Source organism: Scyliorhinus canicula, chromosome 19, assembly GCF_902713615.1.
Source record: "Scyliorhinus canicula chromosome 19, sScyCan1.1, whole genome shotgun sequence".
Taxonomy (NCBI): Eukaryota; Metazoa; Chordata; class Chondrichthyes; order Carcharhiniformes; family Scyliorhinidae; genus Scyliorhinus; species Scyliorhinus canicula.
The window spans coordinates 9,888,026-9,914,963 of NC_052164.1; the positions used below are offsets into that span (position 1 = coordinate 9,888,026).

Sequence of the window (26,938 nt, forward strand, 5' to 3'; positions counted from 1 at the left end):
CATTATGTAACTAGCTTTATTTACATCTCCGCAACAGAGACAGCAAGAGTGTTCCATACAAAAAAGTTTCTACATCTAGCAATATACTACAGCCTCTGCACTGTTCATCAAGTGTTCATTAATAACTCACCTTTTTTTGATAATTCCTGAGCATTTCCCTGAAGCGACAACTTTTTGCAAATGAATTTCACTTGCTGTAAAGCAAGCATCAGAATTTAAGCCACAATTTCATCCCTTCCAACACCTCATTTTTAAAATTCTCATGCCCGTTTTCCCAAATCCATTCATAGCATCACAGCCCTTATCTCTACAATCTGCTCCCGTCCCTCTAAGATATCCGCACTACTCTAACTTTGGTCTTTTGTGCATCTTTGATTTTCATTGCTCCACCATTGGCGGCAGTGATGTGCGGTCAAGTTCCTAAACGCTGGAATTCTCTCCCCAGACATCTCCTCCTCTGTCTTGTTTTTTTTGCGATGCAGGGAGACCGACGCATTGCTGCAAAAGTAACTTCAGAATTAACAACATTTCAAAACACCACATGTGCTATCTGACCTCGGGCCCCCAGCTCAGGTGACCCCCATGTAGTACAGTGTGTACCGAATTGTATCTAATACTGGAGTCTACTAACACACTCAACAGCCTTTTGCATCATTTTACTCCTTCAAGATGCTCCTCAATCCAAACCTACTTCTTTGACCAATCTATTTAGTTTATTTACAGCATGGAAACAGGCCCTTCAGCCCAACTTGTCCATGCCGCCTAGTTTCTACCACTAGGTTATTCCCAATTGCCCACATTTGGCCCATATCCCTCTGTACCCATCTTACCCATATAACTGTCTAAATGCCTTTTAAAAGTCAAAATTGTACTCGCCTCTACTACTGCCTCTGGCATTCCAGACACTCACCACCCTCTGTGTGAAAGAATTGCCCCACTGGACCTTTTTTTTTATCTCTCCCCTCTCACCTTAAACCTATGCCCTCTAGTTTTAGATTCCCCTACCTTTGGGAAAAGATGTTGACTACCTTATCTATGCCCCTCATTATTTTATAGACCTCTATAAGATCACCCCTAAGCCTCCTACGCTCGAGGGAAAAAAGTCCCAGTCTATCCAGCCTCTCCTTATAACTCAAACCATCAAGTCCCGGTAGCATCCTAGTAAATCTTTTCTTCACTCTTTCTAGTTTAATAATATCCTTTCTATAATAGGGTGACCAGAACTGTACACAGTATTCCAAGTGTGGCCTTACTAATGTCTTGTACAACTTCAACAAGACGTCCCAACTCCTCTATTCAATGTTCTGACCAATGAAACCAAGCATGTTGAATGCCTTCTTCACCGCCATGTCCACCTTTGACTTCACTTTCAAGGAGCTATGAACCTGCACTCCTAGATCTTTTTGTTCTACAACTCTCCCCAACACCCTACCATTAACTGAGTAGGTCCTGTCCCAATTTGATCTACCAAAATGCATCACCTCACATTTATCTAAATTTAACTCCATCAGCCATTCATCGGCCCACTGGCCCAATTATTCAAGATCCCATTGCAATCCTAGATAACCTTCTTCATCTGCCACCAATCTTGGTGTCTTCTACAAACTTACTGGCACACTGCTGGTCACGGACCTCCAGTTTGAAAAAAAACCTCTACAACCACCCTTTGTCTTCTGTCGTCAAGCCAATTTTGTATCCAGTTGTTTACCTTACCCTGGATCCTGTGAGATTTCATAGAATCAACAGTGCAGAAGGAGGCTATTCTGCCAATCAAGTCTATACCAGCCCCTGAAAGAGCACCCTACCCAAGCCCACACCTCCACCCTATCCCCATAACCCAGCAACCCCACCTACTTTTGGACACAATGTGGCAATTTAGCGTGACTAATCCACCTAACCCGCACATCTTTGGACTGTGGGAGGAAACCGGAGCACCCGTAGGAAACCCACACAGACACGGGGAGAACGTGCAGACTCAGCACAGACAGTGACCCAAGCTGGGAATCGAACCCGGGTCACTGGCGCTGTGAAGCAATACTGTGCTACCGTGCCGCCCCTTATTTAACCTTATGCAACAACCTACCGTGCGGCATCTTGTCGAAGGCCTTGCTAAAGTCCATGTAGACAACACTGACTGCACTGCCCTAATCACCAGCAAACAGACAATAAGCCATGGGCCTTAGGAGCAGGAATATAGGCCATTCAACCCCTCAAGTCTGCTCCACCATTCAATAAGACCATGACTGATCTGGCTGTGGTCTCAAGTCCACTTTGCCCCCGCCCCCTCCCTCCTCCCATCAACGATCTGTCTAACTCAGCCTTGAATAAAATCAATGACCTACAGCCCCCACTGTTTTCTGGGGACAGACTAATGACCCTCCTAGAGGAAAAAGTTCTCCTTATCTCCGTCTTAAAAGGGAGACTTATTCTTAAACTGTCTCCTAATTCTAGTCCTATTCTTCACAAAAGTGGAAACATCCTTTGGCCATCCACTCTATCAAATCCTCTTAGGATCTTATGCTTCAATTAGATAATTATTCAATCTTTAAACTGCAGTGGGCATACAAGTGTTCAAACTTTCTTCATAAGAGAAGCCCTTCCTGTGAGGAATGAGTCGAGTGAATCTTCTCTTTTAATGCAGTTCTATCCTTTCTTCTGCAGAGCACCGAATATTAAAGAGAGAATGCACATACATACATTTGTACAGATAATATAAATGCGTGCATGTGCAAGTTTGTACATCTGAAATCAAAACACTCAAAGGGAAAAAAATGAAATATCAAATGTAGCAAAATGTCAGAGGGTGGGATTGGCTATTTGCTGCCACGTGTGCGGAAGGCGGTCCGGGAGTGGCCGCTATGGCTGCCGATGGAGAGAGAGTAGCTGCGGGGATTCGCTCTCCTTCCCCGGAGCAGCCCCTTTGTACCCGGACCCCTCGGAACAAAGAGGCCGGAGGGACCGCGGGCCGCCCCTTGAGGAGGTCTGTCCGGCCCTGGGCTTGGGAAGCCGCTCCAGGAGGGATTGGAGCAAGAAGGGAGGGGGCAACAGTTTGCAACGTGACGGTGGGGCGGGAGTTCTGTTACTGACATTAGAAAAATGATTTGAGAATATGCACAGAAGGTTTAAAAACACTGGGTAATCCATGAAAAGGGAAGTTAACTCTGGTGAAGCCAGACCAGAATTTGGAGGAGGGAAACAGACAAATTAATATTTTAATGCAGACAGTGCTTCAAAGGTTTGTGCATTCTGCAATGCCATTCTGATCCCCCCCCCCCCCCCCCCCCCCCTCCAAATTCTACTGTTTTTTTAATTTCATGTTTCCAGCGCCTAAAATCCATTTTCCAGTTTGATTGCAAACAGTCACTAAACTTTAAAGTAATTCACTGCCCTACCCTGTGAAGTCTTTTGAGCAATCTGGGGTTGTTAATACAAGCTTAACTTTATTTTTTTCAGAATATGTGGAAGTATGTGTTGCTGGCCGTTAGTGTTCTTTCCTGAAATCAGACACATAAGCCGAGTCCCATTTTCCCCCATTACGGTTGAGCAGTGAGATCAGGAGAGAGGCCTAGAGATAAAGAAAAAGGAAAGTAAAACTTGCATTTATTTAGACAGTATTGTTCACAGCCTCTATCCCGAAGCATGTAACAGCTAATAAAGTACTATTGAAGTATAGTCATTGTTAAAATGTAGAGAAATACAGTAGCTATTGTTTTACACAGCAAGATCCCATGAACAACAATTGGAATATTTGTTTGTGATTTTTGAGTGAGTGGTTAATATTGGCAAGGAGAACTGATTTGTTCTTCAAATAAAACCATGAGATTCTTTACATCCACCAACGAGGGCAGGCAAGGTCTTGGCGTATGTCTCATCTGAAAGGTGGGACCCTCAACAGTGTAGCACTCCCTCAGTGTCGACCTGGTTATGTACTGGAGAAAAACTTCGACCAACAACCATCTTTACTCAGAGAGTAGTAAGGGTGTGGAATGCCCTGCCTGCAACAGTAGTGGACTCGCCAACATTAAGGGCATTTAAATGGTCATTAGATAAACATGAATGATAATGGAATAGTGTAGATGGGCTTTAGATTGGTTTCACAGGTCGGTGCAACATTGAGGGCTGAAGGGCCTGCACTGTGCTGCAATGTTCTATGAATCTCTCAAAGATTGCTACTTATTTAGCCACAGTTGACAATGGTGATGAGACAGGTTACTGTTTATTGAGGACTTGGATGGTTTTAGGTGAATTTTAGGTTGCTCCATGTTTTAAGATGTCATCAACAAAGTTGGAGTCATCCAAACTCAATGTTAGCTCTGTCCTCTCTCCTCAGATGCTGAGATTTTCCTGTTTTGGTTTCAGATTACAGCATCCGCATTAATTTGCTTTTATCAACAAAGTTGAATTGCCCCAAAACTTAATCTTTTAAGATAATGCTATGAATGTAGGTCCCTTGTGTAACAAGTGATGTACTAATAGATTTTTTTTGGTGAAGTGTTGGGTGATGCTAATAAGACATGTGCTGATTGCTGTTAAAATAGCGACAGATGAAATAGGTTTAACACTGAGCGCTCCAGCCAATGCAGAACAATGATGAACAGAGGCAACAATGATGTAAAACAACCAAGCCAGCATTTAGAAGTCATGATCAAACTACCAAGCTCCAGTTAGATAGCAGCTTGTGGTTTCCCTCCAGGAAGATATTTTAGCATTGGAACCATTGCAGGGAGGGTTCACAAGACTGGATCTCCGATATCGGATGTCTGTTATGAGGGAAGACCTGGAGAGATTTGAGTTTTTCAATATTGAAAGGAGGAAGCTGTGAGACAGTCTTATGCAATTCTACAAGATAGTCAATTGAATGGACAGTTCAACCTGGAAAATCTACACCAAATTAAATTGAGAGTTTAGGACGAGTTGCCGGAGATTCAATCTGGTAAAATGCAAATTTACGACTAATACCAAGAAACTGCTTTTCACACAACATAACCAACAGGTGGAATGACCTCCTGGATAGACGGGCAGAGGTGAAAACTCTTGAATCATGTAAGATCAAATAGGAAACTGCATTGTATAGATTTTATGGCCATTGGGGATAGAACTAAATTAAGTTGGATGCCTTCACCCATAAATAACCTGTTGCTGTGTGACCAAGAACTGACTTCTAAGGGAAGGCAGTTACATATTTGAAATGAAGTAAATAAGAGGTGACCCCCTCATATGTGTGTACGTGATGGTGAAGACAGAACTCTACAGTCTAAACTATGCTAGTAAGATCTGGGAACAAACTGGTGAAGGACACATCAGCAAGCTCTGACAAAACAAGTGATGATCACTTTTGGTGCAATTCCAAGTAGGGTAGAGAGGGCAGCAACCTTTTGAGAAAGAGTTGAAAACCTTGGGATATGGAAGTGTATGTCTTTCAGGATGGATGAGCCAAGATGGCCTTACTCAGCTATGCCCATTTGTTGCAAGCATAAAGGCGAGTATGTTTGATGGACTAAGTTTATTCAGCTTCATTGTTGTCTTGCCCTTTTTTCACAGGACACCTGTTGGACCGTTAAGAAAGTTAAATGCAAGCTTTAAATCACCGGTAAGTGATGAGTCCAAAGATAAGTCCAACCATGTGCAGTTAGATGTGATTACAGAGCTAGGGCGAGGGAGTGGGCCTAGGTAGGGGTGCTCTTTCAGAGAGTTGATGGGCCAAATGGCCTCCATCTGCACTGTATGGATTCTATGAGCTTCCATGAACCTAAGTCATTAAACTTGCTTTCTAGGGGATTCGCAGAGACTTTCTGTGAAGATGCGGTCAGCAAGAGCATATCGAGCAGGGCTAGCCTTACAGGTGGGCAATATGGGTGGGAGCTGGGTGCAGCTGCCAAATAGCAGTGCAGAATGGCTAGCTGTCTCACCTGAGGGGGAAGGGTACGTGGAGAAACAGGGCTAAGATTGCTATATCAGGAAGTAAATATTGCCCGTATCTTTTTAAAAAGCATTATTGAAATGCTCTTTACATCTAGCTCTTTCATACTGAGTATTAAATCATATTGTTCAAATGGGGAGTCTAATTACTAATCCATTTGGAAAGAGGTCCTTCAAACAAAAAAAGCTTTGACAACTACTGCTTTAGAGATTGTGTGGGTGTGTGAACATACAGAAATATAAAATTAGACAAGCCAATCCTTGACTCATCCTTTGCAATGTTAATATATGTAATAAAACAATTTTTATTGACCATGAATAGCTTTTCCTTTAATGTACAACATGTCAGGAATGTGATACCGCACAATGTGAAGGGTCCTTTACTCACTCTGACTTCTCCCCCAGCTAAAGACCCTCCAAGACCCTGAGCTCAGTTCCGCTGGTCTTCAACTTGACCTGGAAAATCTGAAGAAGAAATGCAAAGATCTCGACAGTCAGATTGCAGGACTGATCTCTGAGTAAGCTTTTGCCCCAACTGGGTTAGACATGGAGCCAACCAAAACCTTAATAAATGCAGAATCCACCTACTAATTATTTAAACAATTCTTATTAATATTCATAGTTGCATAAGACCAGATATTGAAGCACCTTACACTTCCAACCCATCCCTCTTAAAGGAGACATTGATTCTCAGGAGCAGGACTGTGAATGCTGCCTGCTTATCCTGAGATGTGTCCTGTGGAATATTTTACATTATTTGATTTGCTTCAGGGAGTGAGTTCATTGTAAAGTGCAGTTCTGAGACTTGTAGAAAAGGACATTCCCAGATTGGACTCAGAGGCAATAGGTAGTCAGTTACACTTTTGACCTTTGCACTAACAGACTTGAGTGAAGATACATCAGCTGGCGTCCTGCTTCTGATCATTTTTTGTAATTACCTCCTTGTGTCTACGGGATGAGGACAGGTCTGGGTGTGATTCTAATGCCCTTTGCGGTCAGATAGTTTGATATTGACTGCTTCGGCTCACACGGCCCCATAGAATAGTTACCTGGGCAAAATGGTTAGAGGTCATTTTGGCCCAGTTGCTAGCTTTCTGGCCTCTTGAGTCAGAGGTTCAAGCTGTGGCCAGGATTTAGGTGTGTAATCTGGGCTGAGGAAATTGGAATTAAAAGACGGGTGCCCCAAATGCAAGTCTCATCCTGGATCTGTTTGATGTAACTGTGGTTCTGGTCATCTGCACATACTGTACAGTGATTAGCAGTTTGGGATGTTATGTGAATATTATGCGGCGTGATGTTCTCCTGGTATTCTGGGATACATTCCTTTCACGAGTAACTGTGATGAACAGATTGGCAGGGTATTCATCTCAATATAATCTGTGGGTCCATGTGCCTGCCATAACAGGGACAATATTTAATAAGTAATTCATTGGATTGACATCATTGTGAGCAAAACACTCCCTGTCCATATCCCATCTTGAATGCGTCCAATTTAACTGGGAGCATCTTCGGGCTGATGAATCCAGTTATGATGATCTGGAGGCACTGCCTGCATGTGCAGTGGAATCCGATTCAATCGGAACTTTCAAAAGGGAATTGGATCACCATATGAGAATGTTTGCAGGACAATGAGGGGGGAGGGGGGGGGAGAAGCTTGACTAATTGCACCCCTCTTTCAAAGATCTAACACTGGTAGGATGGGCCAAATGGCCTCCTGTGCTGTAAGATTCTACGTTTCTATTCATCTCCATGACACAATGTGCAGCACGTTCACCCAGAGAGCCAGAAGGGCCTGCTAGTAAACTTGATTGTGAGTTATTTAATTATGGACCAGTTGGTGTAAATGCATTATAAAATAGGTTACACTCTTGAACTTAATATAGAGGAGATCAGCTCTGGATAACAATAGTGCTTCTCGTTTCCTGCAGTGGGTATACCCTGGAAGAGTTGGACCAGCACATCGATCAGCTCCACGAATACAATGACATCAAGGACGTGGGCCAGTTACTGTTGGGCAAACTGGGTAAGACCTCCTTAAATGCTGCTAACTGTGCTTGCATTTGTTTGGCACTTCCCATGGCCTCGGAGCCTTCCAAAACACATCACAGCAACAAAGCGCTGTCACTGCTGTGTCGCGGCAGCCAGTTTGTGCACAGCAAGCTCCCACAAACAGCAATGTGATAACTAAACAAACTGTGTTAGTGATGTTGGCTGGGGAGTAAATATTAGCCGGGATGGGTTACTCACTGCCTGGTGATATAGTGCCATGGAATCTTTTACATCCATCTGAGAGACCGACGGTGACTTGGTTTTGTATCCCACCTAAAAGGCAGCACATCGCAGAGCTCAACTCTCTCAATTCTCAGCTAGATTTCAAGTTCACTTTAATTGTTGTTTAGATGCAAAGGGCCCAGTCACGTGAGACCACTGTACGAAATGACTGCTCGTCTGAATCTCACTCAGGACAGCCACCGAGGATGAACGTTACGCAGCTAGCGGATGGGGATTGTTGGGAAGGCCAGCATTTATTTCCCATCCTTAATTGCCCTTTCAAATGAGTGGTTTGCTGGGTCACCTCGGGGGGAAGTTAAGAGTCAAGCCCCACTACTGTTTATCTGGAGTCACGTGTGTGCCAGTCTGGTTAAAGATGGGTCATTTCATTCTGTAAAGGGTGTTGGGAGGGGTTATTGGGTTACGGGAATAGGGTGGAAGTGAGGGCTTAAATGGGTCAGTGCAGACTCGATGGGCCGAATGGCCTCCTTCTGCACTCTATGTTCTATGTTCATTTTACAGTCCCAATCAGTGTGAATTATTTTATTTTCCAGATTTATTTTATTGGGTTTTGAGCCCATGACCCCAGAGCAATTTGCCTGGGCCTCTGTATTACCAGTCCAGTAACACAACCAACTCTCCCTGACTATGATCATGCCTTATTTGATAATGCCCTGGGAGGTTTTATCGTGTTAAAGACACTGTATAAATGCAACGTGTTATATAAATGAGTGGTTCTACTCTTACAGTCTTACTCTACAGTCTTCCAATGTGAGTGACAGTTTTCGATCATTTGTTGCAGCTGTAATCAGAGGGGTCACCACCAAAGAACTGTACGGAGAGTTTGGACTGGACTTGGAAGACTAGACCACACTGAGAGAGGAAGACTAGACCACACTGAGAGAGAGCCCCACATGATTCAAAGCTGGGTGGCTGGGAATCTGTACCCGTCTCAATTTGACCTTCATGTTGGTTTCATCAGCAAAGATAATGAGGGGAAGGAGAGGAATAATCGTCCATGACCAGAGGGCCTCCAGAATACCTGGAAGTGAAACCTGGTGTAATGATGGACACCCAATAAAAGCCCAGTTGGTCTGAAGTAGTATTGGTGATGGATGTTTTGACAGTTGTTGATTTTTGTTTATGGAATTGTTGCTCACTGTGTTTCTATTTCATCGTCACATCTGATTTCCTCCCCCCCCCTATTTTGTTTTTGCTTCTTGAGGCAGTTGTGTAATTGGGACAACGCCTCCTTGTTCAATATTTTCTACTCTACCCATCCATTCGGAGCAGGAAGGGTTACATTGATGAGGTTACAACCAGTTTGAGAAATAACCTCCAGTTTGACCACCGAGAAGCTCTCCAGTCAATCCATAAAGGAATGCTTGCGAAACAGACATTAGTCAATTTAGGTGATCATTACCTCCGTTCCCAGTGAGTGTCTGAAGGCTGTTCCATCAGCAGGGAATCACAGTTGAGTCCAGTTCTGGTTGGTAAGGTCAACCCCTTACCCCCCCCCGACCATCCCACAGTCAACTCTGCGAGATTATGGAACTCCACAACGTGCCACGGATTAAATCTGCACTTGACACTTCCTTGAGAGTTCATCAGGGGATCAAATTGGGCCAATTTATGAACCTTTTGATTTGGAATTGTTGTTCATTCAAGGTGTTCAATTAAATCAATCTATTCCGTTTGTGGTCTGGTTCATTTATTGTATGAGAATTAATTCATGACCATCATTTCTCCCTTCCAATTTGTAGAGCTGTGCGTTTGCGTTGAGAATTGAGATTATGCAGGGCAATCTAATCGTCAAGTGTCACTTTGCAAGTGTGAGCCAGAAGTTCTCTCAACAAATGAAATACTCGACGCTAAACAATGCCCAATTTATTGGAAGCTTGAATTTAAAAAAAATCTTTGGTTAAATATGGATAAATTAATACAATTGGCAACGCATAGTAGTAACATGGAGGATCGAGAATCCCCACCAGGGGGAGCCACATCCGTATCTTTGTAAATGCAGCTTCAGGAAATACTCTTGGGCCAAGTCCATTGTTTCTGTTTCACTAACACTGCTGTTACAGTATACAGCTACTTGAAACAAGTTTGATGTTTGTACCTGTGCTCACCTCCCTTGCTGTAATCTCTAGAAGTTCAGTCCTGTTTTATATGGACTTAACGTGTACACGCAATCAGCATGCAGTGAGTGCACTTAGTATTGGCTTTAATTTTCTGTTTATCTGACCTGTTGACAAATGGACAAATGCCCATTCTATGGGTGATGTCGATAGAGCTAAGGATGTAAATGAAAGAGCAGGTGGAAAGAGCACCTGGAGGCAGTCAGCAACACTTGAAAGAGTATAGCTGGTTTAGCACACTGGGCTAAATAGCTGGCTTGTAATGCAGAACAAGGCAGCAGCACGGATTCAATTCCTGTACCAGCCTCCCTGAACAGGTGCCGGAATGCGGCGACATGGGGCTTTTCACAGTAACTTCATTGAAGCCTACTTGTGATAGTAAGCGATTATTGTTATCCAATCTAATCCACAATCAGATTCAACTGCTCGACACAAACATCATCAACATATTTTAAATTCACAGATGCGAATTGGAAAGCTTTACAATCGAACCTGAAGTGAGGCAGGACTGCACTCTTCCCCCGCCGTGTTTGAGTGTTGCATAGAACCCTTGCCAAGCCCTCAGGAAGAATTGTGACAGAAGAGGAGTGATGACAACCGGTGGGGTAGGCGCTCTGGTCAAAGCCTCCGTAGACATGGACAATCCAACTTTCTTTAGCTTGGCTCGACTGTCAGTGCACAGTCTGATCAACATGTTCGATTTGGGCTTGGGAGCCAAGATCAATCGTGGCAAGAGCGAGACTGTGTTCTTTGGGCACTGGGCTGATTGATCCTTTGTCCCCTTCGCCATCAGCCCAAAGATGCCGGGGATATGGTCTGGATGGATTGGGACGTGTGTTAGAAACTGGAAGGAGCGAGTAGTTATGGTTAAAATCACTGGGTATGTGGGAGCAACGCTCCCTCTCCATTGTGGAAACTGGTTATCAGTTGTGAGACATTCTCATTGTTGCTGTACATGGGGGGGGGGGGGGGGGGGGGGGGGGGGGGGGGTTAACATGCCCGACATCGCTAAAAACCTGATGGCCACCTTTGTCTGTGGTTGCATCATACTATGCATCAACCCTCTGTGTGCAAACACCAAGTGTTCGTTTGTGCTGAGGTTCCACCTGCCCCCAGTGTTGTGAAGGATGGGTCTTTCTACGCTGCCACGGGATATTCCAAGTAGTTGAACCTTGCCATGTCACCTAACCTTTTACAAATATTGATGCAGAGAACCAGCTTTTGACCACAAGGCTATCGAGCAATGGTCTGTACATAACGTTCACCTCCTTCTGGAATGTACCTTTGCAAAGGAGGTCTGGAGAGAGGTGCAATGAATTTTGTCGAAGTTCATCCCCAGCAGCTCTTGACACAGGATTCTGTGCTCAATGGTTGGTACCAGGAACTGGCACCAAGACCAAGATCAGCTGGTGTTGGAGTATCGTCAATTCGGTGAAAGATGATCTTTGGTCTGCCTGAAACATGTTGATGTTCCAGCGTAAAGAGTTGTTCCTGACCGAGTGTGCCGGTTGGCATATTCCAAAGCCGAGGACTATGTGCCGAGGCATACACTAAAACTTGGGGCAGCCACTGAAGAGATGCAATGGGGAACGTTCGTGGTGTTAGACACCATACCAAGAGGAGGCAAATTGTATAGACTCTCAGGCTGTATGACTCACATTAACTGTATGCAGGAATATTACATATATCACAATTGTATTGAAGCACCTCAGAATGCAACCTCCTTTATGTAGATAACTTAAATATAATTTTGGTAATGACCATTTTTTTAAAAGTATTTTTATTCAGCAAACATTCAACAATTTTACAATACAAAACAACTCCAAACAAAAAACCCCAAACCACCCCCCCCCCAACAGTTAACTGTAACTAACTCCCCAAAATGCATGATCAACAATCCCCAACAATTGTCGAACCCATCACTCACCCCCTCAGCGTGAAAACCTCACCTTCTACAGGGATAGAAACTCCAATAGGTCCCTCCATCACGACAGGGTGGAGAAGCTGACCTTCACTCCAACAAGACCTGCCTATGGTCAATCAGCAAGACGAAGGCTAAAACATCTGCCCCCGCTCCCACCTGCAGCTCTGGCTAGTGCGACACCCCGAATATGGCTTCAAGGAGACTGGGCTCCACTTCCACATATAAAACCCCTGAAATGGTCCTGAGCATAGTCCTCCAAAACCTTTCCAGCTACAGGCAGGACCAAAATATATGTTCGTGGTTCGCAGGGCCCCTCCCACATCCCTCACAGACATCATCCCTTCAAACAGCCGGCTCATCCTGGACTTTCTGAGGTGCATCCTACACACCACTTTCAGCTGTATCAGCCCCAACCCCGCGCAAGAAATCGAGGCATTTACCCTCCGCCGCACCTTACACCACAAATCCTCCTTCAGCTCTAACCCCAACTCTTCCTCCCACCTCGCCTTAACCCCCCCCCCCCCCCCCCCCCCCCAGGACACCCCATCCTCCTCCAAAACCATCTCGTAATTCGCCGATACGACCCCCCTCTCCAACTCCCCCACTGACAGCACTGCATCCAACAGCGAGGAGGCGGCCGCTGTTGGGAAGTTCAGAAAGACCTTCCTTGCAAAGTCTCGCACCTGCACATACCTGAAAATGTCACCCCACGCCAGCCCAAACTTCTCACCCAACTCCTCCAAACTTGCAAATCGGCGTCCTAGGAACAGATCCTTCATTTCCTTAATCCCCCTCCCTTCCCATCCTCGAAACTTTGCATCTATCTGCCCAGCTCGGGCACCTGATTATCCCTGATCATCATCCCCCTGACCTGGCCCACAGACTAAAATACTGTCCAAACTGCCTCCAAATCTTCAATGTGGCCACCAACACCGGACTCACCGAATACTACCCTGGGGCCATCAGGAACGACTGATGTGCCCTGTCCAACTTGTAGAGGGAGGGTTCGTCCCCCTCCCCCATCAACTCCGCCAGCATCTTTGCAAAGTCCTCGGTCGGCCTTGGGATCTCCAACCGTTCGGGTAGGCCCACGATTCACTGATTTTACCCCCTTGACCTGTTCTCCAGGTCCTCCACCTTAGCTCTGAGCCCTTTGCTGGCCTCCGCCACCCTCCACTGCTCCTCATCCATTAAGGGCAGCACGGTAGCATTGTGGATAGCAGAATTGCTTCACAGCTCCAGGGTCCCAGGTTCGATTCCCGGCTTGGGTCACTCTGTGCGGAGTCTGCACGTCCTCCCCGTTTGTGCGTGGGTTTCCTCCGGGTGCTCCGGTTTCCTCCCACGGTCCAAAGATGTGCAGAATAGGTGGATTGGCCATGATAAATTGCCCTTTGTGTCCAAAATTGCCCTTAGTGTTGGGTGGGGTTACTAGGTTATGGGGATAGGATGGAGGTGTTGACCTTGGGTAGGGTGCTCTTTCCATGAGCCGGTGCAGACTCGATGGACCGAATGGCCTCCTGCTCTGTAAATTCTATGATAATCTAAATTCTATGATAATCTATGAAGGTGAACTGGTCACTAATTTGTGACAGCGTCTCCTCCACCTCCTTCAGCTTCACTCTTTCCTCCCACTTCTCGACCGACGTCATCATCACTACCGCCTTTTACTAGGGCAATCGCCTCCTCCACCCACTCTTTCATCGCAGCCATCATCTCCCTCCGCAGCACCTCCACGTTCTTGATGAACAGCCTCTCAAACTCTCCCAACATCACCTCGGTCATTGTTTCCACTATGAGGGGGGCAGCCAACCAGACAACCCAGCCCCCGCCATCTTTCTTCCTGCAGGACCCCAAACTCTCACGATGACGGACTTTAGCTCATCCCCTTTTTTCCAGCACCTTTCTTCTAGGTCTTTGACGTTTCACACCTTCCTTATAGCTTCCCACACCAACTTATTCACAAACAGCCCCTGTAACTGGGCATAAAAGTCCAAAAACCAGAGACTCTAGCGGGAGCCATCTAACGTGTGACCTTCACCTACATGCCACCAACAGAAGTCTGTAATGACCATTTTGAAATGTTTTGTAACGTTCTTTCAAATATTTTACGAATTAAGTATAGTTCTGCAAAAAGGGCTGCATTCTGTCGAGAAATCCTAGTGTGACACCTACTGGGAAACCAGGTCAGTAGTTGCTGAATCTTTTGTTCGCAACTTGTGTAATTTATGACTAATTCTGAAGTTTCTGTAATTGTAGTAAGGTTTACTAGCAGTAGTAAAGGTTATTGGGAGTAGCAATGTTTATTAATTGTAAATTGATTAAGAAGAATAAATTGTAGATAGGGCAGCACGGTGGCCTAGTGGTTAGCACAACCGCCTCACGGCGCTGAGGTCCCAGGTTCGATCCCGGCTCTGGGTCACTGTCCGTGTGGAGTTTGCATATTCTCCCCGTGTCTACGTGGGATTCGCCCCCACAACCCAAAAATGTGCAGAGTAGGTGGATTGGCCACGCTAAATTGCCCCTTAATTGGGAAAAACAATTGGGTAATCTAAATTTATTTATTTTTTTAAAGAAAAAAAAAAGAATAAATTATAGATGCATAATAAAGCTAGAAGGACAGATGATGTGTTGTGACTGCAGAATGATCCTGGATAATCTGGTCATCCAGGGCAAACACGTCTGCAGTAAATATCGGCGGCTTGAGGAGCAGTGACTCAGAGCCATTGGGCTGGAGGCTGAGCAACAAACAGCACAATGCGACAGGGAAGGGAAAGTTACTTCTTTGTAGCAGGAGGCAGTCAAACTCCTCAAGAGAGGTGTCATGTAAGTGTCCCTTTAAGAAAGGTTTTTGTCTTATCACATGGCTTCAGTTATGTCATTGTGTGGGAGGAGCTGGGCTGTGGCTCTCGGAGGTTTTTTTTTTGGTTTCGCTTTCACATTTGGCTACTGTGGACTCAGACAGAGAACAGGGTTTTTTTTTGGCCTGCCTCGCTATCGTCATTTTAAAATCTGTTTCCAGGCTGCTTGGCAACTTAAAAGAGATAATTGCTTTCTGGAAGGAATTCAAACACGATATTTGAAAAGAGGAACAGAGTATCAGTAACAAGTCTTAAAGAAAGTGAGAATGCCATGTGCGGGGCCACACCTTTGAAAAGGGGTTTCTGGTTTTACTTGGATTTTGTTATTGAATTGGAACAGTTAAAAGGGGAATTCATTAAGGGTTATACATAGATTACTGTAGCTGTGCGGGGTCTTTTTGTTTGTAGTTGATAAAAATGCTTACTGTGTGTGTTTATACAAATGTTAATTAAATTCTTAGAATAAAGCTTTTTAAAATTAAAAGCGCCTAAGAAGTCTGTTGAATAACACCCGAAAGGCAAGCTCATGTGCTCATCGTAGCCAAAATTAATAAACAGTTATAGGTCAGGTGAACTCCATAGTATACTTTGGAGTTTTCTAACCCTGGCCCATAAAAGAGGACCTTCAGATTTGGTCATTGGTCAGGGACAGGAGGGTGCGGAGGTAGGTACAGGGAACCAGAAAGTAGAAGTGGAGAAGCCTCAGCCTTTGCCATTGTCGAACAGGTTTGAGCTTCCTGCAATCTATATGGATGGGAGTGGTGGCTGTACAGTGGATGAGCAAACTGACCATTGTACAGGAATCCATTCAGCTGGGGGGGGGATTATTGTAATCTAGTGATAGTTGAGCCAGACCTGGCTGTTCTCTGCTGCGAAGAGCAGACGTACAGATGGTTGTCTTGACTACCCAGTGCCAGGATTTGATGTGCCTGTGTGATGTGTGATCTGTACCTGTGTGATGAATGTAAGAAATTGTCATATTTTATATTTCACATTTTTTTGCAGTAATGTTATCAAAACAGGGTTTAAGATACATACAGACAGTATGTTTGCTAGAGTTGTGGTTAAGGTGTCATAAAAGTGAGGTAATCATTGAATTGCATGTGGAATGTTCTGCTAATAGACCTTGAAAGCCATTTACTTGTTTACAGCTAGCTAATTAATGGAACATTGTTTATATTTGAAGGACTTCTGAGGTGCAGATAATTTATGAAGGGTATTTTGTTTTGTCCTGGCTAAATAAGCCAAGAGGCTGTCTTATGCTTTGTGTATAGATTATGTAGTTAATGGGAGGAGCCAGGTCTGTCTTAAAAATCAGTTGGTCCTAGAACTGTCATCTGGGCGGCACATTGCTGCCTACGGCGCTGAGGACCCGGGTTCGAATCCCGGCCCTGGGTCACTGTCTGTGTGGAGTTTGCACATTCTCCCCGTGTCTGCGTGGGTTTCACCCCCACAACCCAAAGATGTGCAGGTTAGGTGGATTGGCCATGCTAAATTGGCCCTTAATTGGAAAAAATGAATTGGATATTCTAAATTTATTTTAAAAAAAGAACTGTCAGGGCAGCACGGTGGCCTAGTGGTTAGCACAACCGCCTCACGGCGCTGAGGTCCCAGGTTCGATCCCGGCTCTGGGTCACTGTCCATGTGGAGTTTGCACATTCTCCCCGTGTCTGCGTGGGTTTCGCCCCCACAACCCAAAAATGTGCAGAGTAGGTGGATTGGCCATGCTAAATTGCCCCTTAATTGGAAAAAATAATTGGCTAATCTAAATTTTAAAAAAAAAAAGAACTGTCATCTGAACAGAGGCATATCAGTTTCGTCCTGAAAGGGTCTCACTCCAAAGGTTCTCCACAGGGAAAGTCAAGTAGAAACCTGGTTGTTAACTTTATTCTTGAATGGTATTTGCAATATATAGGTTTGCTTTATTTGAATAGCGTGGCAGGTTAAGGACGTAAATTAAGGTTCTCTCTTTTTCTGTAGCTCAATTGGCTGGACGGCTGGTTCGAGATGCAGAGTATTGACAAAAGCGCGAGTTCAATCCCCTCACCTCCGTGCTGTGGCGTTCAATCATCACTAATCAGCTCTCCCCCTCAAAGGGCAAAACCGCACTATCGCTGGTTCTTTATTAATTTGGAGTTATTGGTTTCCTCCAAACCACTTCGCTGAGTGGAATCGATCGATTCCCCAATAAGCAAAATATTGAGCCTAAGTTCTCATTTGCGGATAAATATTTATTTAGTTCTTCTATTGATGAGCCAGTGATGGCATAAATGGGCTGTGTGATGGCATATTTCACTCCAGATCACAGTCAGCCCCCGATATCCATTAAAATGTACAAAGGCAAAGATTGGTGCAGTCAGATAATCCTAGAAACCCTCCACACCGCACAGCATCTGTGGAGAAAGGATCAAAGGGAATACGTTTCAAAGGACGGCAGAATATCCTTGGAGTGAAAAAACTCCCAAATGCAATGAATTATTGAATTCCAATGCAATGCATTTCTAACGGGCAGAGGTGATGTTCACTGATAGAGCATATGATTCCACCCCCCCCCCCCCCCCCCCCCCTGTCCCCCCACCCTGTTCGAATCTGGGTGACCCATCTTGCTCTTATCAAGTTACACAGCCTACCCTTACAAAGTTTATTGCAGCAATGATTAATAATAGTCATGGAATTAGTCATGGTGCCCTTGCTGTAAGACTGGGAGAGTTTGCAGCAATGTTTGTCATTGCCCACTACTTTGTTTTTCCAACTTATTCCACCGTTTCTCCTGTTTTCAAACCTGATAGTGTTTGTGTTGTGAACCATTTTATTCTGGACATATAGAGTTGTGTCTATCGGTAAAGAAGAAGGTATCGACTATGTTTTTTTTTTAATAATTTTTATTGAAAGAGTTTTTCCATACAGACATTTACCCCTACTAATTTTTAAATTATTTACAACACAATCCCTCTAGGCAAATGTCCCTCCCTCGCCCGCCCTCTCGCGCGCACCAGTCCTCCCCCCCCCCCGCCCCCCCCCCCCCCCCCCCCCCCCAGGCAACCTTAACAACCAAGGCAGCCTACAGTTTCAGACATGAGCAGCGAGCAGGCTTGCCCGCGTTACAGTCGTGCGTGTCCCCCCACGACCCTTGCTGCCCCCCCCCCTCCCCTCCCCCCCCTCCCTCCCCCTCCCCCCCTCCCCCCCCCCGCCGCCCCCCCCCCGGGTTGCTGCTGCCACGACCCCGAACGTCTATCTCTGATCTAAAAAGTCAAGGAAAGGTTGCCACCCGCCTGGCGAATCCCTGTACCGACCCTCTCAGGGCAAATTTGATCCTTTCTAGCTGAATATAGCTAGCCATATCGTTAATCCAAGTTTCAACGCTTGGAGGCCTCGCGTCCTTCCATTGAATTAATATCCTTCGTCGAGCCACTAGGGACGCAAAGGCCAGTATTCCGGCCTCCCTAGCCTCCTGTACCCCCGGTTCTACCCCGACCCCAAAGATCGCAAGCCCCCATCCTGGTTTGACCCTGGACCCCACCACCTTCGACACCGTCCTTGCCACCCCCTTCCAGAACCCTTCCAGCACCGGACATGCCCAGAACATATGCACATGGTTCGCTGGGCTTCCCAGACATCTGACACACCTGTCCTCACCCCCAAAGAACCGGCTCATCCTTGTCCCCGTCATGTGAGCTCTATGCAGCACCTTAAATTGAATGAGGCTCAGTCTCGCACACGAGGAGGAAGAGTTGACCTTCTCCAGTGCATCCGCCCACGTCCCGTCTTCTATCTGCTCTCCCAGCTCCCCTTCCCACTTGGCTTTCAGCTCCTCCCCCGATGCTGCTTCCGCCTCCTGCATTATCTTGTAGATGTCTGATATCTTCCCCCCTCCGACCCAGACCCCCGAGAGCACCCTATCACTCGCCCCCTTACTGGGGAGCAGGGGAAACCCCTCCACCTGCCGCCTAGCAAATGCCTTCACTTGTAAATATCTGAACATGTTTCCCGGGGGGAGCTCAAACTTCTCCTCCAGCCCTCCCAGGCTCGCAAACCTCCCCTCTATAAACAGGTCCTTCAGCTGCCGTATGCCCACCCTGTACCAGCTCTGAAATCCCCCGTCGATGTTCCCCGGGATGAATCTATGGTTCCCTCTTATTGGCGCCGCCAACAGACCTACCATTTCACCCCTATGTCGCCTCCACTGCCCCCATATCTTGAGGGTGGCCGCCACCACCGGGCTCGTGGTGTACCTCGTGGGGGGGAGCGGCCATGGTGCCGTTACTAGGGCCCCCAGGCTTGTGTTGCCACAGGACGCCCTCTCCATTCGTTTCCAAGCTGCCCCCTCCCCTTCCATCATCCACTTGCGCACCATTGACACATTTGCCGCCCAGTAGTACCCCGAGAGATTGGGCAGTGCCAGCCCTCCACTGTCCCTACTCCGCTCCAAAAAGACCCTCCTCACCCTTGGGGTGCCATGCGCCCACACGTAGCTCATGATGCTACTCGTCACCTTTTTGAAGAAGGCCCTAGGGAGGAAGATGGGCAAGCACTGAAATAAAAACAAGAACCTTGGGAGGACCGTCATTTTGATTGACTGCACCCTCCCCGCCAGCGACAACGGTACCATGTCCCACCTCTTAAACTCCTCCTCCATCTGTTCCACCAGCCTGGAAAAGTTCAACTTGTGGAGGGTCCCCCAGTTCCTTGCCACCTGCACCCCTAAGTACCTAAAGCTCTTTCCTGCTCGCTTGAAGGGGAGTCTCCCAATACCCTCTCCCTGGTCCCCCGGGTGTATCACAAAAACCTCGCTTTTGCCCAAATTTAATTTGTACCCCGAAAAGTCCCCAAACTCTGCTAATAGTTCCATTATCTCCGGCATTCCCCCTTCTGGGTCTGCCACGTACAGCAGTAGATCATCCGCATACAGCGATACTCGATGTTCCTCCCCTCCCCTAGTCAGTCCTCTCCACCCCCCTGAACCCCTCAGTGCCATCGCCAACGGTTCAATCGCCAGTGCGAAAAGTAGGGGGGATAGGGGACATCCCTGCCTGGTCCCTCGGTGGAGCCCGAAATACTCCGACCTCCTCCCGTTTGTCACTACACTCGCCGTCGGGGCCGAGTAGAGCAACTTCACCCACTTAATAAACCCTTCCCCAAACCCAAACCGTTTCAACGTCTCCCACAGGTACTCCCACTCCACCCTATCGAATGCCTTCTCCGCGTCCAGCGCTACCACTATCTCAGCCTCCCCCTCCACTGCCGGCATCATAATTACATTCAGCAATCTCCGCACGTTCGTGTTGAGCTGCCGCCCCTTCACGAACCCCGTCTGGTCCTCATGGATTACCCCTGGCACACAATCCTCTATTCTAGCTGCCAGGATCTTTGCCAGCAACTTGGCATCCACGTTCAGAAGCGAGATAGGCCTGTAGGACCCGCACTGCACGGGGTCTTTATCCCGCTTCAATATCAGGGAGATCAGAGCCTGCGACATTGTCGGGGGCAGAACCCCCCCCTCTCGCGCCTCATTAAAGGCTCGTACCAGTACCGGTCCCACCAAGTCCACATTTTTCTTATAGAATTCCACCGGGAACCCATCTGGCCCCGGCGCCTTCCCCGCTTGCATCTGACCTATTCCCTTGACTAGCTCCTCTAGCCCTATTGGCGCCCCCAGCCCTTCTACCAGCCCCTCCTGGACCCTTGGGAACCTCAATTTGTTTAGGAAGTCCTCCATTCCCCCTCTCCTTGTCGGCGGCTCAGACCGATACAACTCCTTGTAAAAATCCCTGAAGACCCCATTCACTTCTTGCCCCTTCTGCACTACCTTCCCGCCCCTCTCCTTCACTCCCCCAATCTCCCTAGCCGCATCCCGTTTGCGAAGCTGGTGTGCCAGCATCCTGCTCGCCTTTTCCCCATACTCATAGACCGCGCCCTGTGCCCTTCTCCACTGCGTCTCTGCCTTCCTGGTGGTCAGCAGGTCGAACTTGACCTGCAGGCTGCGCCGTTCTTCCAGCAGCCCCTCCTCTGGTGCCTCCGCATATCTCCTATCCACTTCCAATAGCTCCCCCACCAGCCTCTCCCTCTCCTGCCTCTCCTTTCTTTCTCTATGCGCCCTTATGGAGATCAGCTCTCCCCTGATCACTGCCTTCAGGGCCTCCCAGACCATCCCCACCTGCACCTCACCCGTGTCATTCAAGTCCAGATAGCTCTCAATGCTCTTCCGGACCCTTTTGCACACCTCGTCGTCCGCTAACAGCCCCACATCCAGCCGCCACAGCGGGCGCTGGTCCCGCGCCTCCCCCATTTCCACATCCACCCAATGCGGTGCATGATCAGAGATCGCAATGGCCGAGTATTCAGCTTCCCGCACCCTCGGGATCAGCCCCCTGCTCAACACGAAGAAATCGATTCTGGAGTACACTCTATGGACGTGGGAGAAAAAGGAATACTCCCTCGCCCTCGGCCTACCAAACCTCCATGGGTCTACTCCTCCCATCTGCTCCATGTACCCCCTCAGCACTTCTGCCGCTGCCGGCCTCCTATTGGTCCTTGCGCTCGATCTGTCTAGCCCGGGGTCCAGCACTGTGTTAAAGTCCCCCCCCATGATCAAGCCCCCTGCCTCCAGTCCCGGAATGAGGCCCAATAGGCGCCTCATAAAACCCGCGTCATCCCAGTTCGGGGCATATACGTTGACCATCACCACTTTCTCCCCCTGCAGCTTACCCTTCACCATCACATACCTACCCTCCTTATCCGCCACCACCTCCTCCGCCACGAACGACACCCTCTTTCCCACCAGAATCGCCACCCCCCGGTTCTTTGCGTCCAATCCAGAGTGGAACACCTGTCCCACCCACCCCCTTCTCAGGCGAACCTGGTCCACTACCTTCAAATGGGTCTCCTGTAACATTGCTACATCAGCCTTCAGTCCCTTCAGGTGTGAGAATACCCTTGATCTCTTGACCGGCCCATTCAACCCCCTCACGTTCCAAGTGATCAGCCGGGTCGCGGGACGACCCGCCCCCTTCCCCTGCCGATTAGCCATGTCCTGTTCCCTGCTCGCCCCGGGTCGACCCTCCCCTTCTGACCCGCTCCCCATGGCGATGTCCCCCTCCCCCCACCTCTCCAGTCCTCCACTTCCCGTTTCTGGTCTTTTCAGCAGCAACCCGGTGTCCCTCCCTAACCCCCCTCCCCCCCCCCCCCCCCCCAGGCTAGGACCCCTCCTAGCCGCGATGTACCCTCCATCGTACTCCCGTAAGTCAGCTGGTTCACGCTGACCCGGCTGCTCCTGCCCCACTCCGACTCCCCCCGGCTCGGGGGGGGGCCTCCCCCCCCCTTGCCACTCCTCCCTGGCCCCGCTCCAGCGCGGGAAAGGTCGCCATTGCTAGCCACGCCCCGCACTCCTCCCCTCCCCCCTCCTCTGCCCCGCGCGCGGGAAAACAGAGGAAAGCCCGCGCTTTCGCCCTGCCACACCCCACCCCGCCATCTTCAGTTCCACCCCCGTCCCCGTCCATGCCTGTAAAAGAACCCCCCCTAGGAGCCCATATCCCCGATCTGCTCTCCCCCCCGTCCCACCTCCCCAACTTAACATTATAAATAACAGATAAATAACAAATAACAATGTACTTAACAGTCGCCCTCTACCAAACAGCATAAACAACCATAAATAACCATGAATAACCACAATAACAATAACTAAGGGAAGTTGGCAAAGGGGGAAAAAACATCAGAAGAAAAACCACAGCAAGAGTTCAAAATCCAAACAAAGAATTCAGCTGAAAGTACCCGAGCGGCTACGGCCGCCAAGTATCCCCTGGGTCTAATTCGAGTCCAGTTTCTCTTCCTGTACAAAGGCCCACGCCTCCTCTGGGGACTCAAAATAGTGGTGTTGGTTCCTGTAGGTGACCCACAAGCGCGCTGGCTGCAGCATTCCGAACCTGATCCGTTTTGCATGTAGCACCGCCTTCGTCCGGTTGTACCGGGCCCGCCGCTTTGCCACCTCCGCACTCCAGTCCTGGTAGACCCTCACCGTCGAATTCTCCCACTTGCTGCTCCTTTCCCTCTTGGCCCACTCCAGCACTCTCTCACGGTCGCTGAGTCGCTGGAACCGCACCAGCACCGCCCTCGGGGGCTCATTTGCTCTTGGCCTCCTAGCCATGACCCTGTAGGCCTCTTCCAGCTCCAGGGGCGAAGGGACGGCCCCTGCCCCCATCAGGGAGCTCAGCATTTCTGCTACATATCCCGGGAGGTCTGACCCCTCCAGGCCTTCTGCCAGGCCCAAGATCCTCAGGTTCTTCCGCCTCATTCGGGTATCCAGCTCCTCAAAACGGCTCTGCCATTTCAGGTGGAGTGCCTCGTGCACCTCTACCTTTCCCACGAGGACCGTGGCCTCCTCCTCCCTCACAGTCATCTCCTGTTGCAGCTCCCGAATCGACGCCTCTTGGGTCGCCTGGGCTCCCATCAGCCTGGTGGTCGTCGCATTCATTGACTCCAAGAGCTCCATTTTCAGCTCCGTAAAGAAGCGCAGGAGAGCGGCCTGCTGCTCCTCCGCCCATTTCCTCCATTCCTCGGGTGCTCCACCGGCCGCCATTTTGGTCTTCTTCCCCCGCTTTTTTTTGGGAGCTGCTGTTGCTTTCTTTACCACCCCACTCCGGGTACCGACCATAAAGTTGGTCTGGTTCTCTTCAGGGAGCCTTCCCCCACCGGGATTTGCCCTTACAGCGCCGTTGGGGCCCTCCAATCGGCCCGAAAACACCTTTGTAGCAGGAGCAGCCAAACGTGCGACTTAGCTGGTCATAGCCGCAACCGGAAGTCGGTATCGACTATGTTATGGGCCAGGGTTTAGAGAGCCCCAAAGTGTATCATGGGGTTCACCTGACCCACAACTTTTAATAGATTGTGGTAAGGGGAGCACACAGCCCACTCTACAGGTGTGGTACAGCAGAAATGGAAAAGTTTTTCTTTAAAGCAAAACAATGTTTACTCTATGAACTCAAGTTAACCTTTTTAAAACATAGTGAACATCTTAGCAACCATTAATTCAAATAATACCCCAAAGACTACAACACTAAGTAAACCTTTAAGCGTTCCTTTTAACATCTATACGACTTAAAAACAAAACCTTTAGCAGAAGCATATCAGGTTAAAGTCACGACTGAAAACATTTATAATTCTGAACTCACCATATGATCAAGAGATAGTCTTTTGATGGCAGGGAGATCAGCAGTACACCTGCTTGGTCTGGCTTCAGCTCCAACACTGAAAACAAAACTAAAACACACCCTGCAGGCTGCTCAAAAACGAAAGTAAAAAGCTGACATACAGCCCAGCTCCACCCACTCTCTGACATCACTGCAGTAATAAACACCCATTTCTTAAAGGCACTCTCACTACAGATATTTATATACACACCCATTTATAAACACCCATTTCTTAAAGGTACTCTCACAAGACAACTGGCATGAGCTCATGATAACAGTGGCTTCACTTTCGACAACCCGCCAGGAATGTATGTTGTTACAAAATTGGAAGTGACACATTCACCATGTCTGCAGTTAGAACCATAGAGGTCTACAGAGCAGAAAAGGCCCATCGCGTCTGCACCAGTCAAAGGCAACCACCCAAGTATTCTAATAAATGAAAATATTTATTAAAAAAGACTATTTTTTACATATACAGTTTGGTGTCTAATTGAAAAGATGGCAGACATTTCAAAGCAATTTGGTATTGTCTAAAATGTTCTTGATTTATTTTTACATTGGTGTTATATCATTTGAACAATTTGTTCTAATTTACAGAGCCTGGTGGCAGGTATAGGGTTATGGCTAAAGAATCTAGTGTTTGCCTGGAGATTACATGGGCATAGATCAACTCTGGCTACCCATTGTCTGACATTCTATAATGCATAACTCCGCATGAATAGTTTGTGCCATCCTTGGAAGAACGGTGAATTTTAGCAGCGCCTAATATTTCTGATGGTGTCTGCTGCTGCCAGCCATTTGATTCTGTGTGTTTGCGCTGTGTTGATGTCGCAACACTAGAGGGAGCACCTACTGACCGTGGACTGATTCGATATCAGTCTGCTTAAATGGAGATGCCTTTTAAATGCAGCTTTGTTTTCTCTGGCTGAATAATGTGTTTCTGTTTTGCATGATGATGTCTTTATAACTATCTCATTTACAACTGATTCCCTGAATGAAAAGAACATACTAATTTCAGAGAACAAGCATTTTTAAAAAATCATGTTCAGGTAATAGTACAAACAATTATTCACAAAATCATGCAATGTTGACGGCACAAGGGAGGCCATTTGGCCCAGTATCTCTGTACTGGCTCCCTGAGAGAAGCAATTCACTAATGCCAATTCCGTGCCATTCCCCCGCGGCCCTGCATCTTGTAATTATCTGAATTGCCTTTCGGCACTGCTTCATCTTCTGAAATGTTGCCACCAGCAGATTTGAGATGATTGTGTGTTCTCACGATGAGCCAAAATTATGTTCCACAAAAGTTCTTAAATAGAGTCATCTCCCAATGTGGGAGTCGGAATTAAGAATCCCAAATTGGCGCATTCACCGCCGTTTCTGTGACGCCTTTCCGACCCTGGACAGCAGTTAAAGGTCATTAATATTTTAAATGGTCTGAACTAAGGTAACTACCCAGCATCATATTAGGGGGAATACCCCCAAAATGCATTGTGGAAACCCCTTCAGGGGGGGGGGGGGGGGGGGGGGGGGAGGGAAGGTAACAGATGGCAGGGCAACTGCTCAGAGTTGCAAACACTTCCTGGCTAACCTACCTGGCCTGTGAACCATCCGAAAATGTGACTTCAGTACCAAACTTCCCATGGTTCCACCAAGGATACACCAATAGTTACCGGGAGAAAGGTCAGGATGATTAAAACCACTTCTGGGTAGGTATTCCACACTGCCCACGCATGAGACTCCCCTACCCCCAGATCTCGCACCCCCCCCCCCCACCCACCCACACACCCACACACAAATACTCAAACACTCCTGTAACAAACTATTGTATGGAAGACAAAGAGTTAACAATTTCATGTTAATATTTCTCACCACCAGATGGGGATCAGGAGCAGTCATATACATATCATGTGACCCCTGACATGTTGAATATTCTTGGATATTCTGAATTCTCCCTCAGTGGACCCGAACAGGCGCCGGAGTGTGGAGACTAGGGGATTTTCACAGTAACTTCATTGCAGTGTTAATGTAAACCTACTTGTAACAATAAAGATTATTATTATTCTGGGAAGAAGGTGTTAAGGTGTGAGGTAGATCAGTTGTGCATTTGAGAGTTTTGCAGTAAGAGATAGCACCGTTTAATTTAGTAACCTTATACTTAAGGAATACGTACAAATCATATTTACTAGTATGAATAAATTAGTATTGCTAGTTAACAAAGCTTGATATTATTTGTTTGGCACTAAGCATCCAAGCATCAAGGTAAAGGAAAACAGAGACCATCAAAACCCGCCCCTCCCCCCACATTTCCGAGGACACACACAGCAGGGACACTCCAACACTAAGCTGAATCCCCTCCCCTATCATCCCAGGCCCACATCTGTCCCACAACATCGTTGTGATGTTTAACCTCGGACCTGAGCTCCTCCTCAGGCCTGTTTATCCTCCTTCAATACTTCCATCGAGGAAATGTACTTTCCAAATAAAAATATATTATAATTTTCACCTTCTTGGACAAGCTTCGAAAGACAACAGGCACAGAAGCAAAGTACGCAGGATTCTGCATCTGAAATAACAACAGAAAGTGTGAGAAATACCCCGCATCTCCGGAGAAAAGGAAGTAAAAATGTGTCAGCTCAATGATCT

The 26,938-nt window shown here is 47.4% G+C and overlaps 1 protein-coding gene across 4 annotated transcripts; it reads left to right on the top strand.

The window, feature by feature from the left end:
* The first annotated feature begins 2,822 nt into the window (after nt 1-2,822).
* LOC119954347 (DNA repair protein SWI5 homolog) lies at nt 2,823-26,366 on the top strand. Of its 4 annotated transcripts, none has more exons than XM_038779516.1 (5): nt 2,829-2,980; nt 5,542-5,590; nt 6,325-6,437; nt 7,848-7,942; nt 26,171-26,366. In XM_038779516.1, exons 1-5 carry the CDS (start codon nt 2,859-2,861, stop codon nt 26,284-26,286), a joined length of 495 nt encoding a protein of 164 aa, XP_038635444.1. In that variant the 5' UTR covers nt 2,829-2,858; the 3' UTR covers nt 26,287-26,366. The 4 variants fall into 4 exon arrangements, 3 of the variants coding, with proteins under 3 accessions (XP_038635444.1, XP_038635446.1, XP_038635447.1); XM_038779518.1 differs by lacking the exon at nt 26,171-26,366 and adding an exon at nt 8,993-9,886; XM_038779519.1 differs by lacking the exon at nt 2,829-2,980 and adding an exon at nt 3,442-3,464.
* The last annotated feature ends 572 nt before the right edge of the window (nt 26,367-26,938 follow it).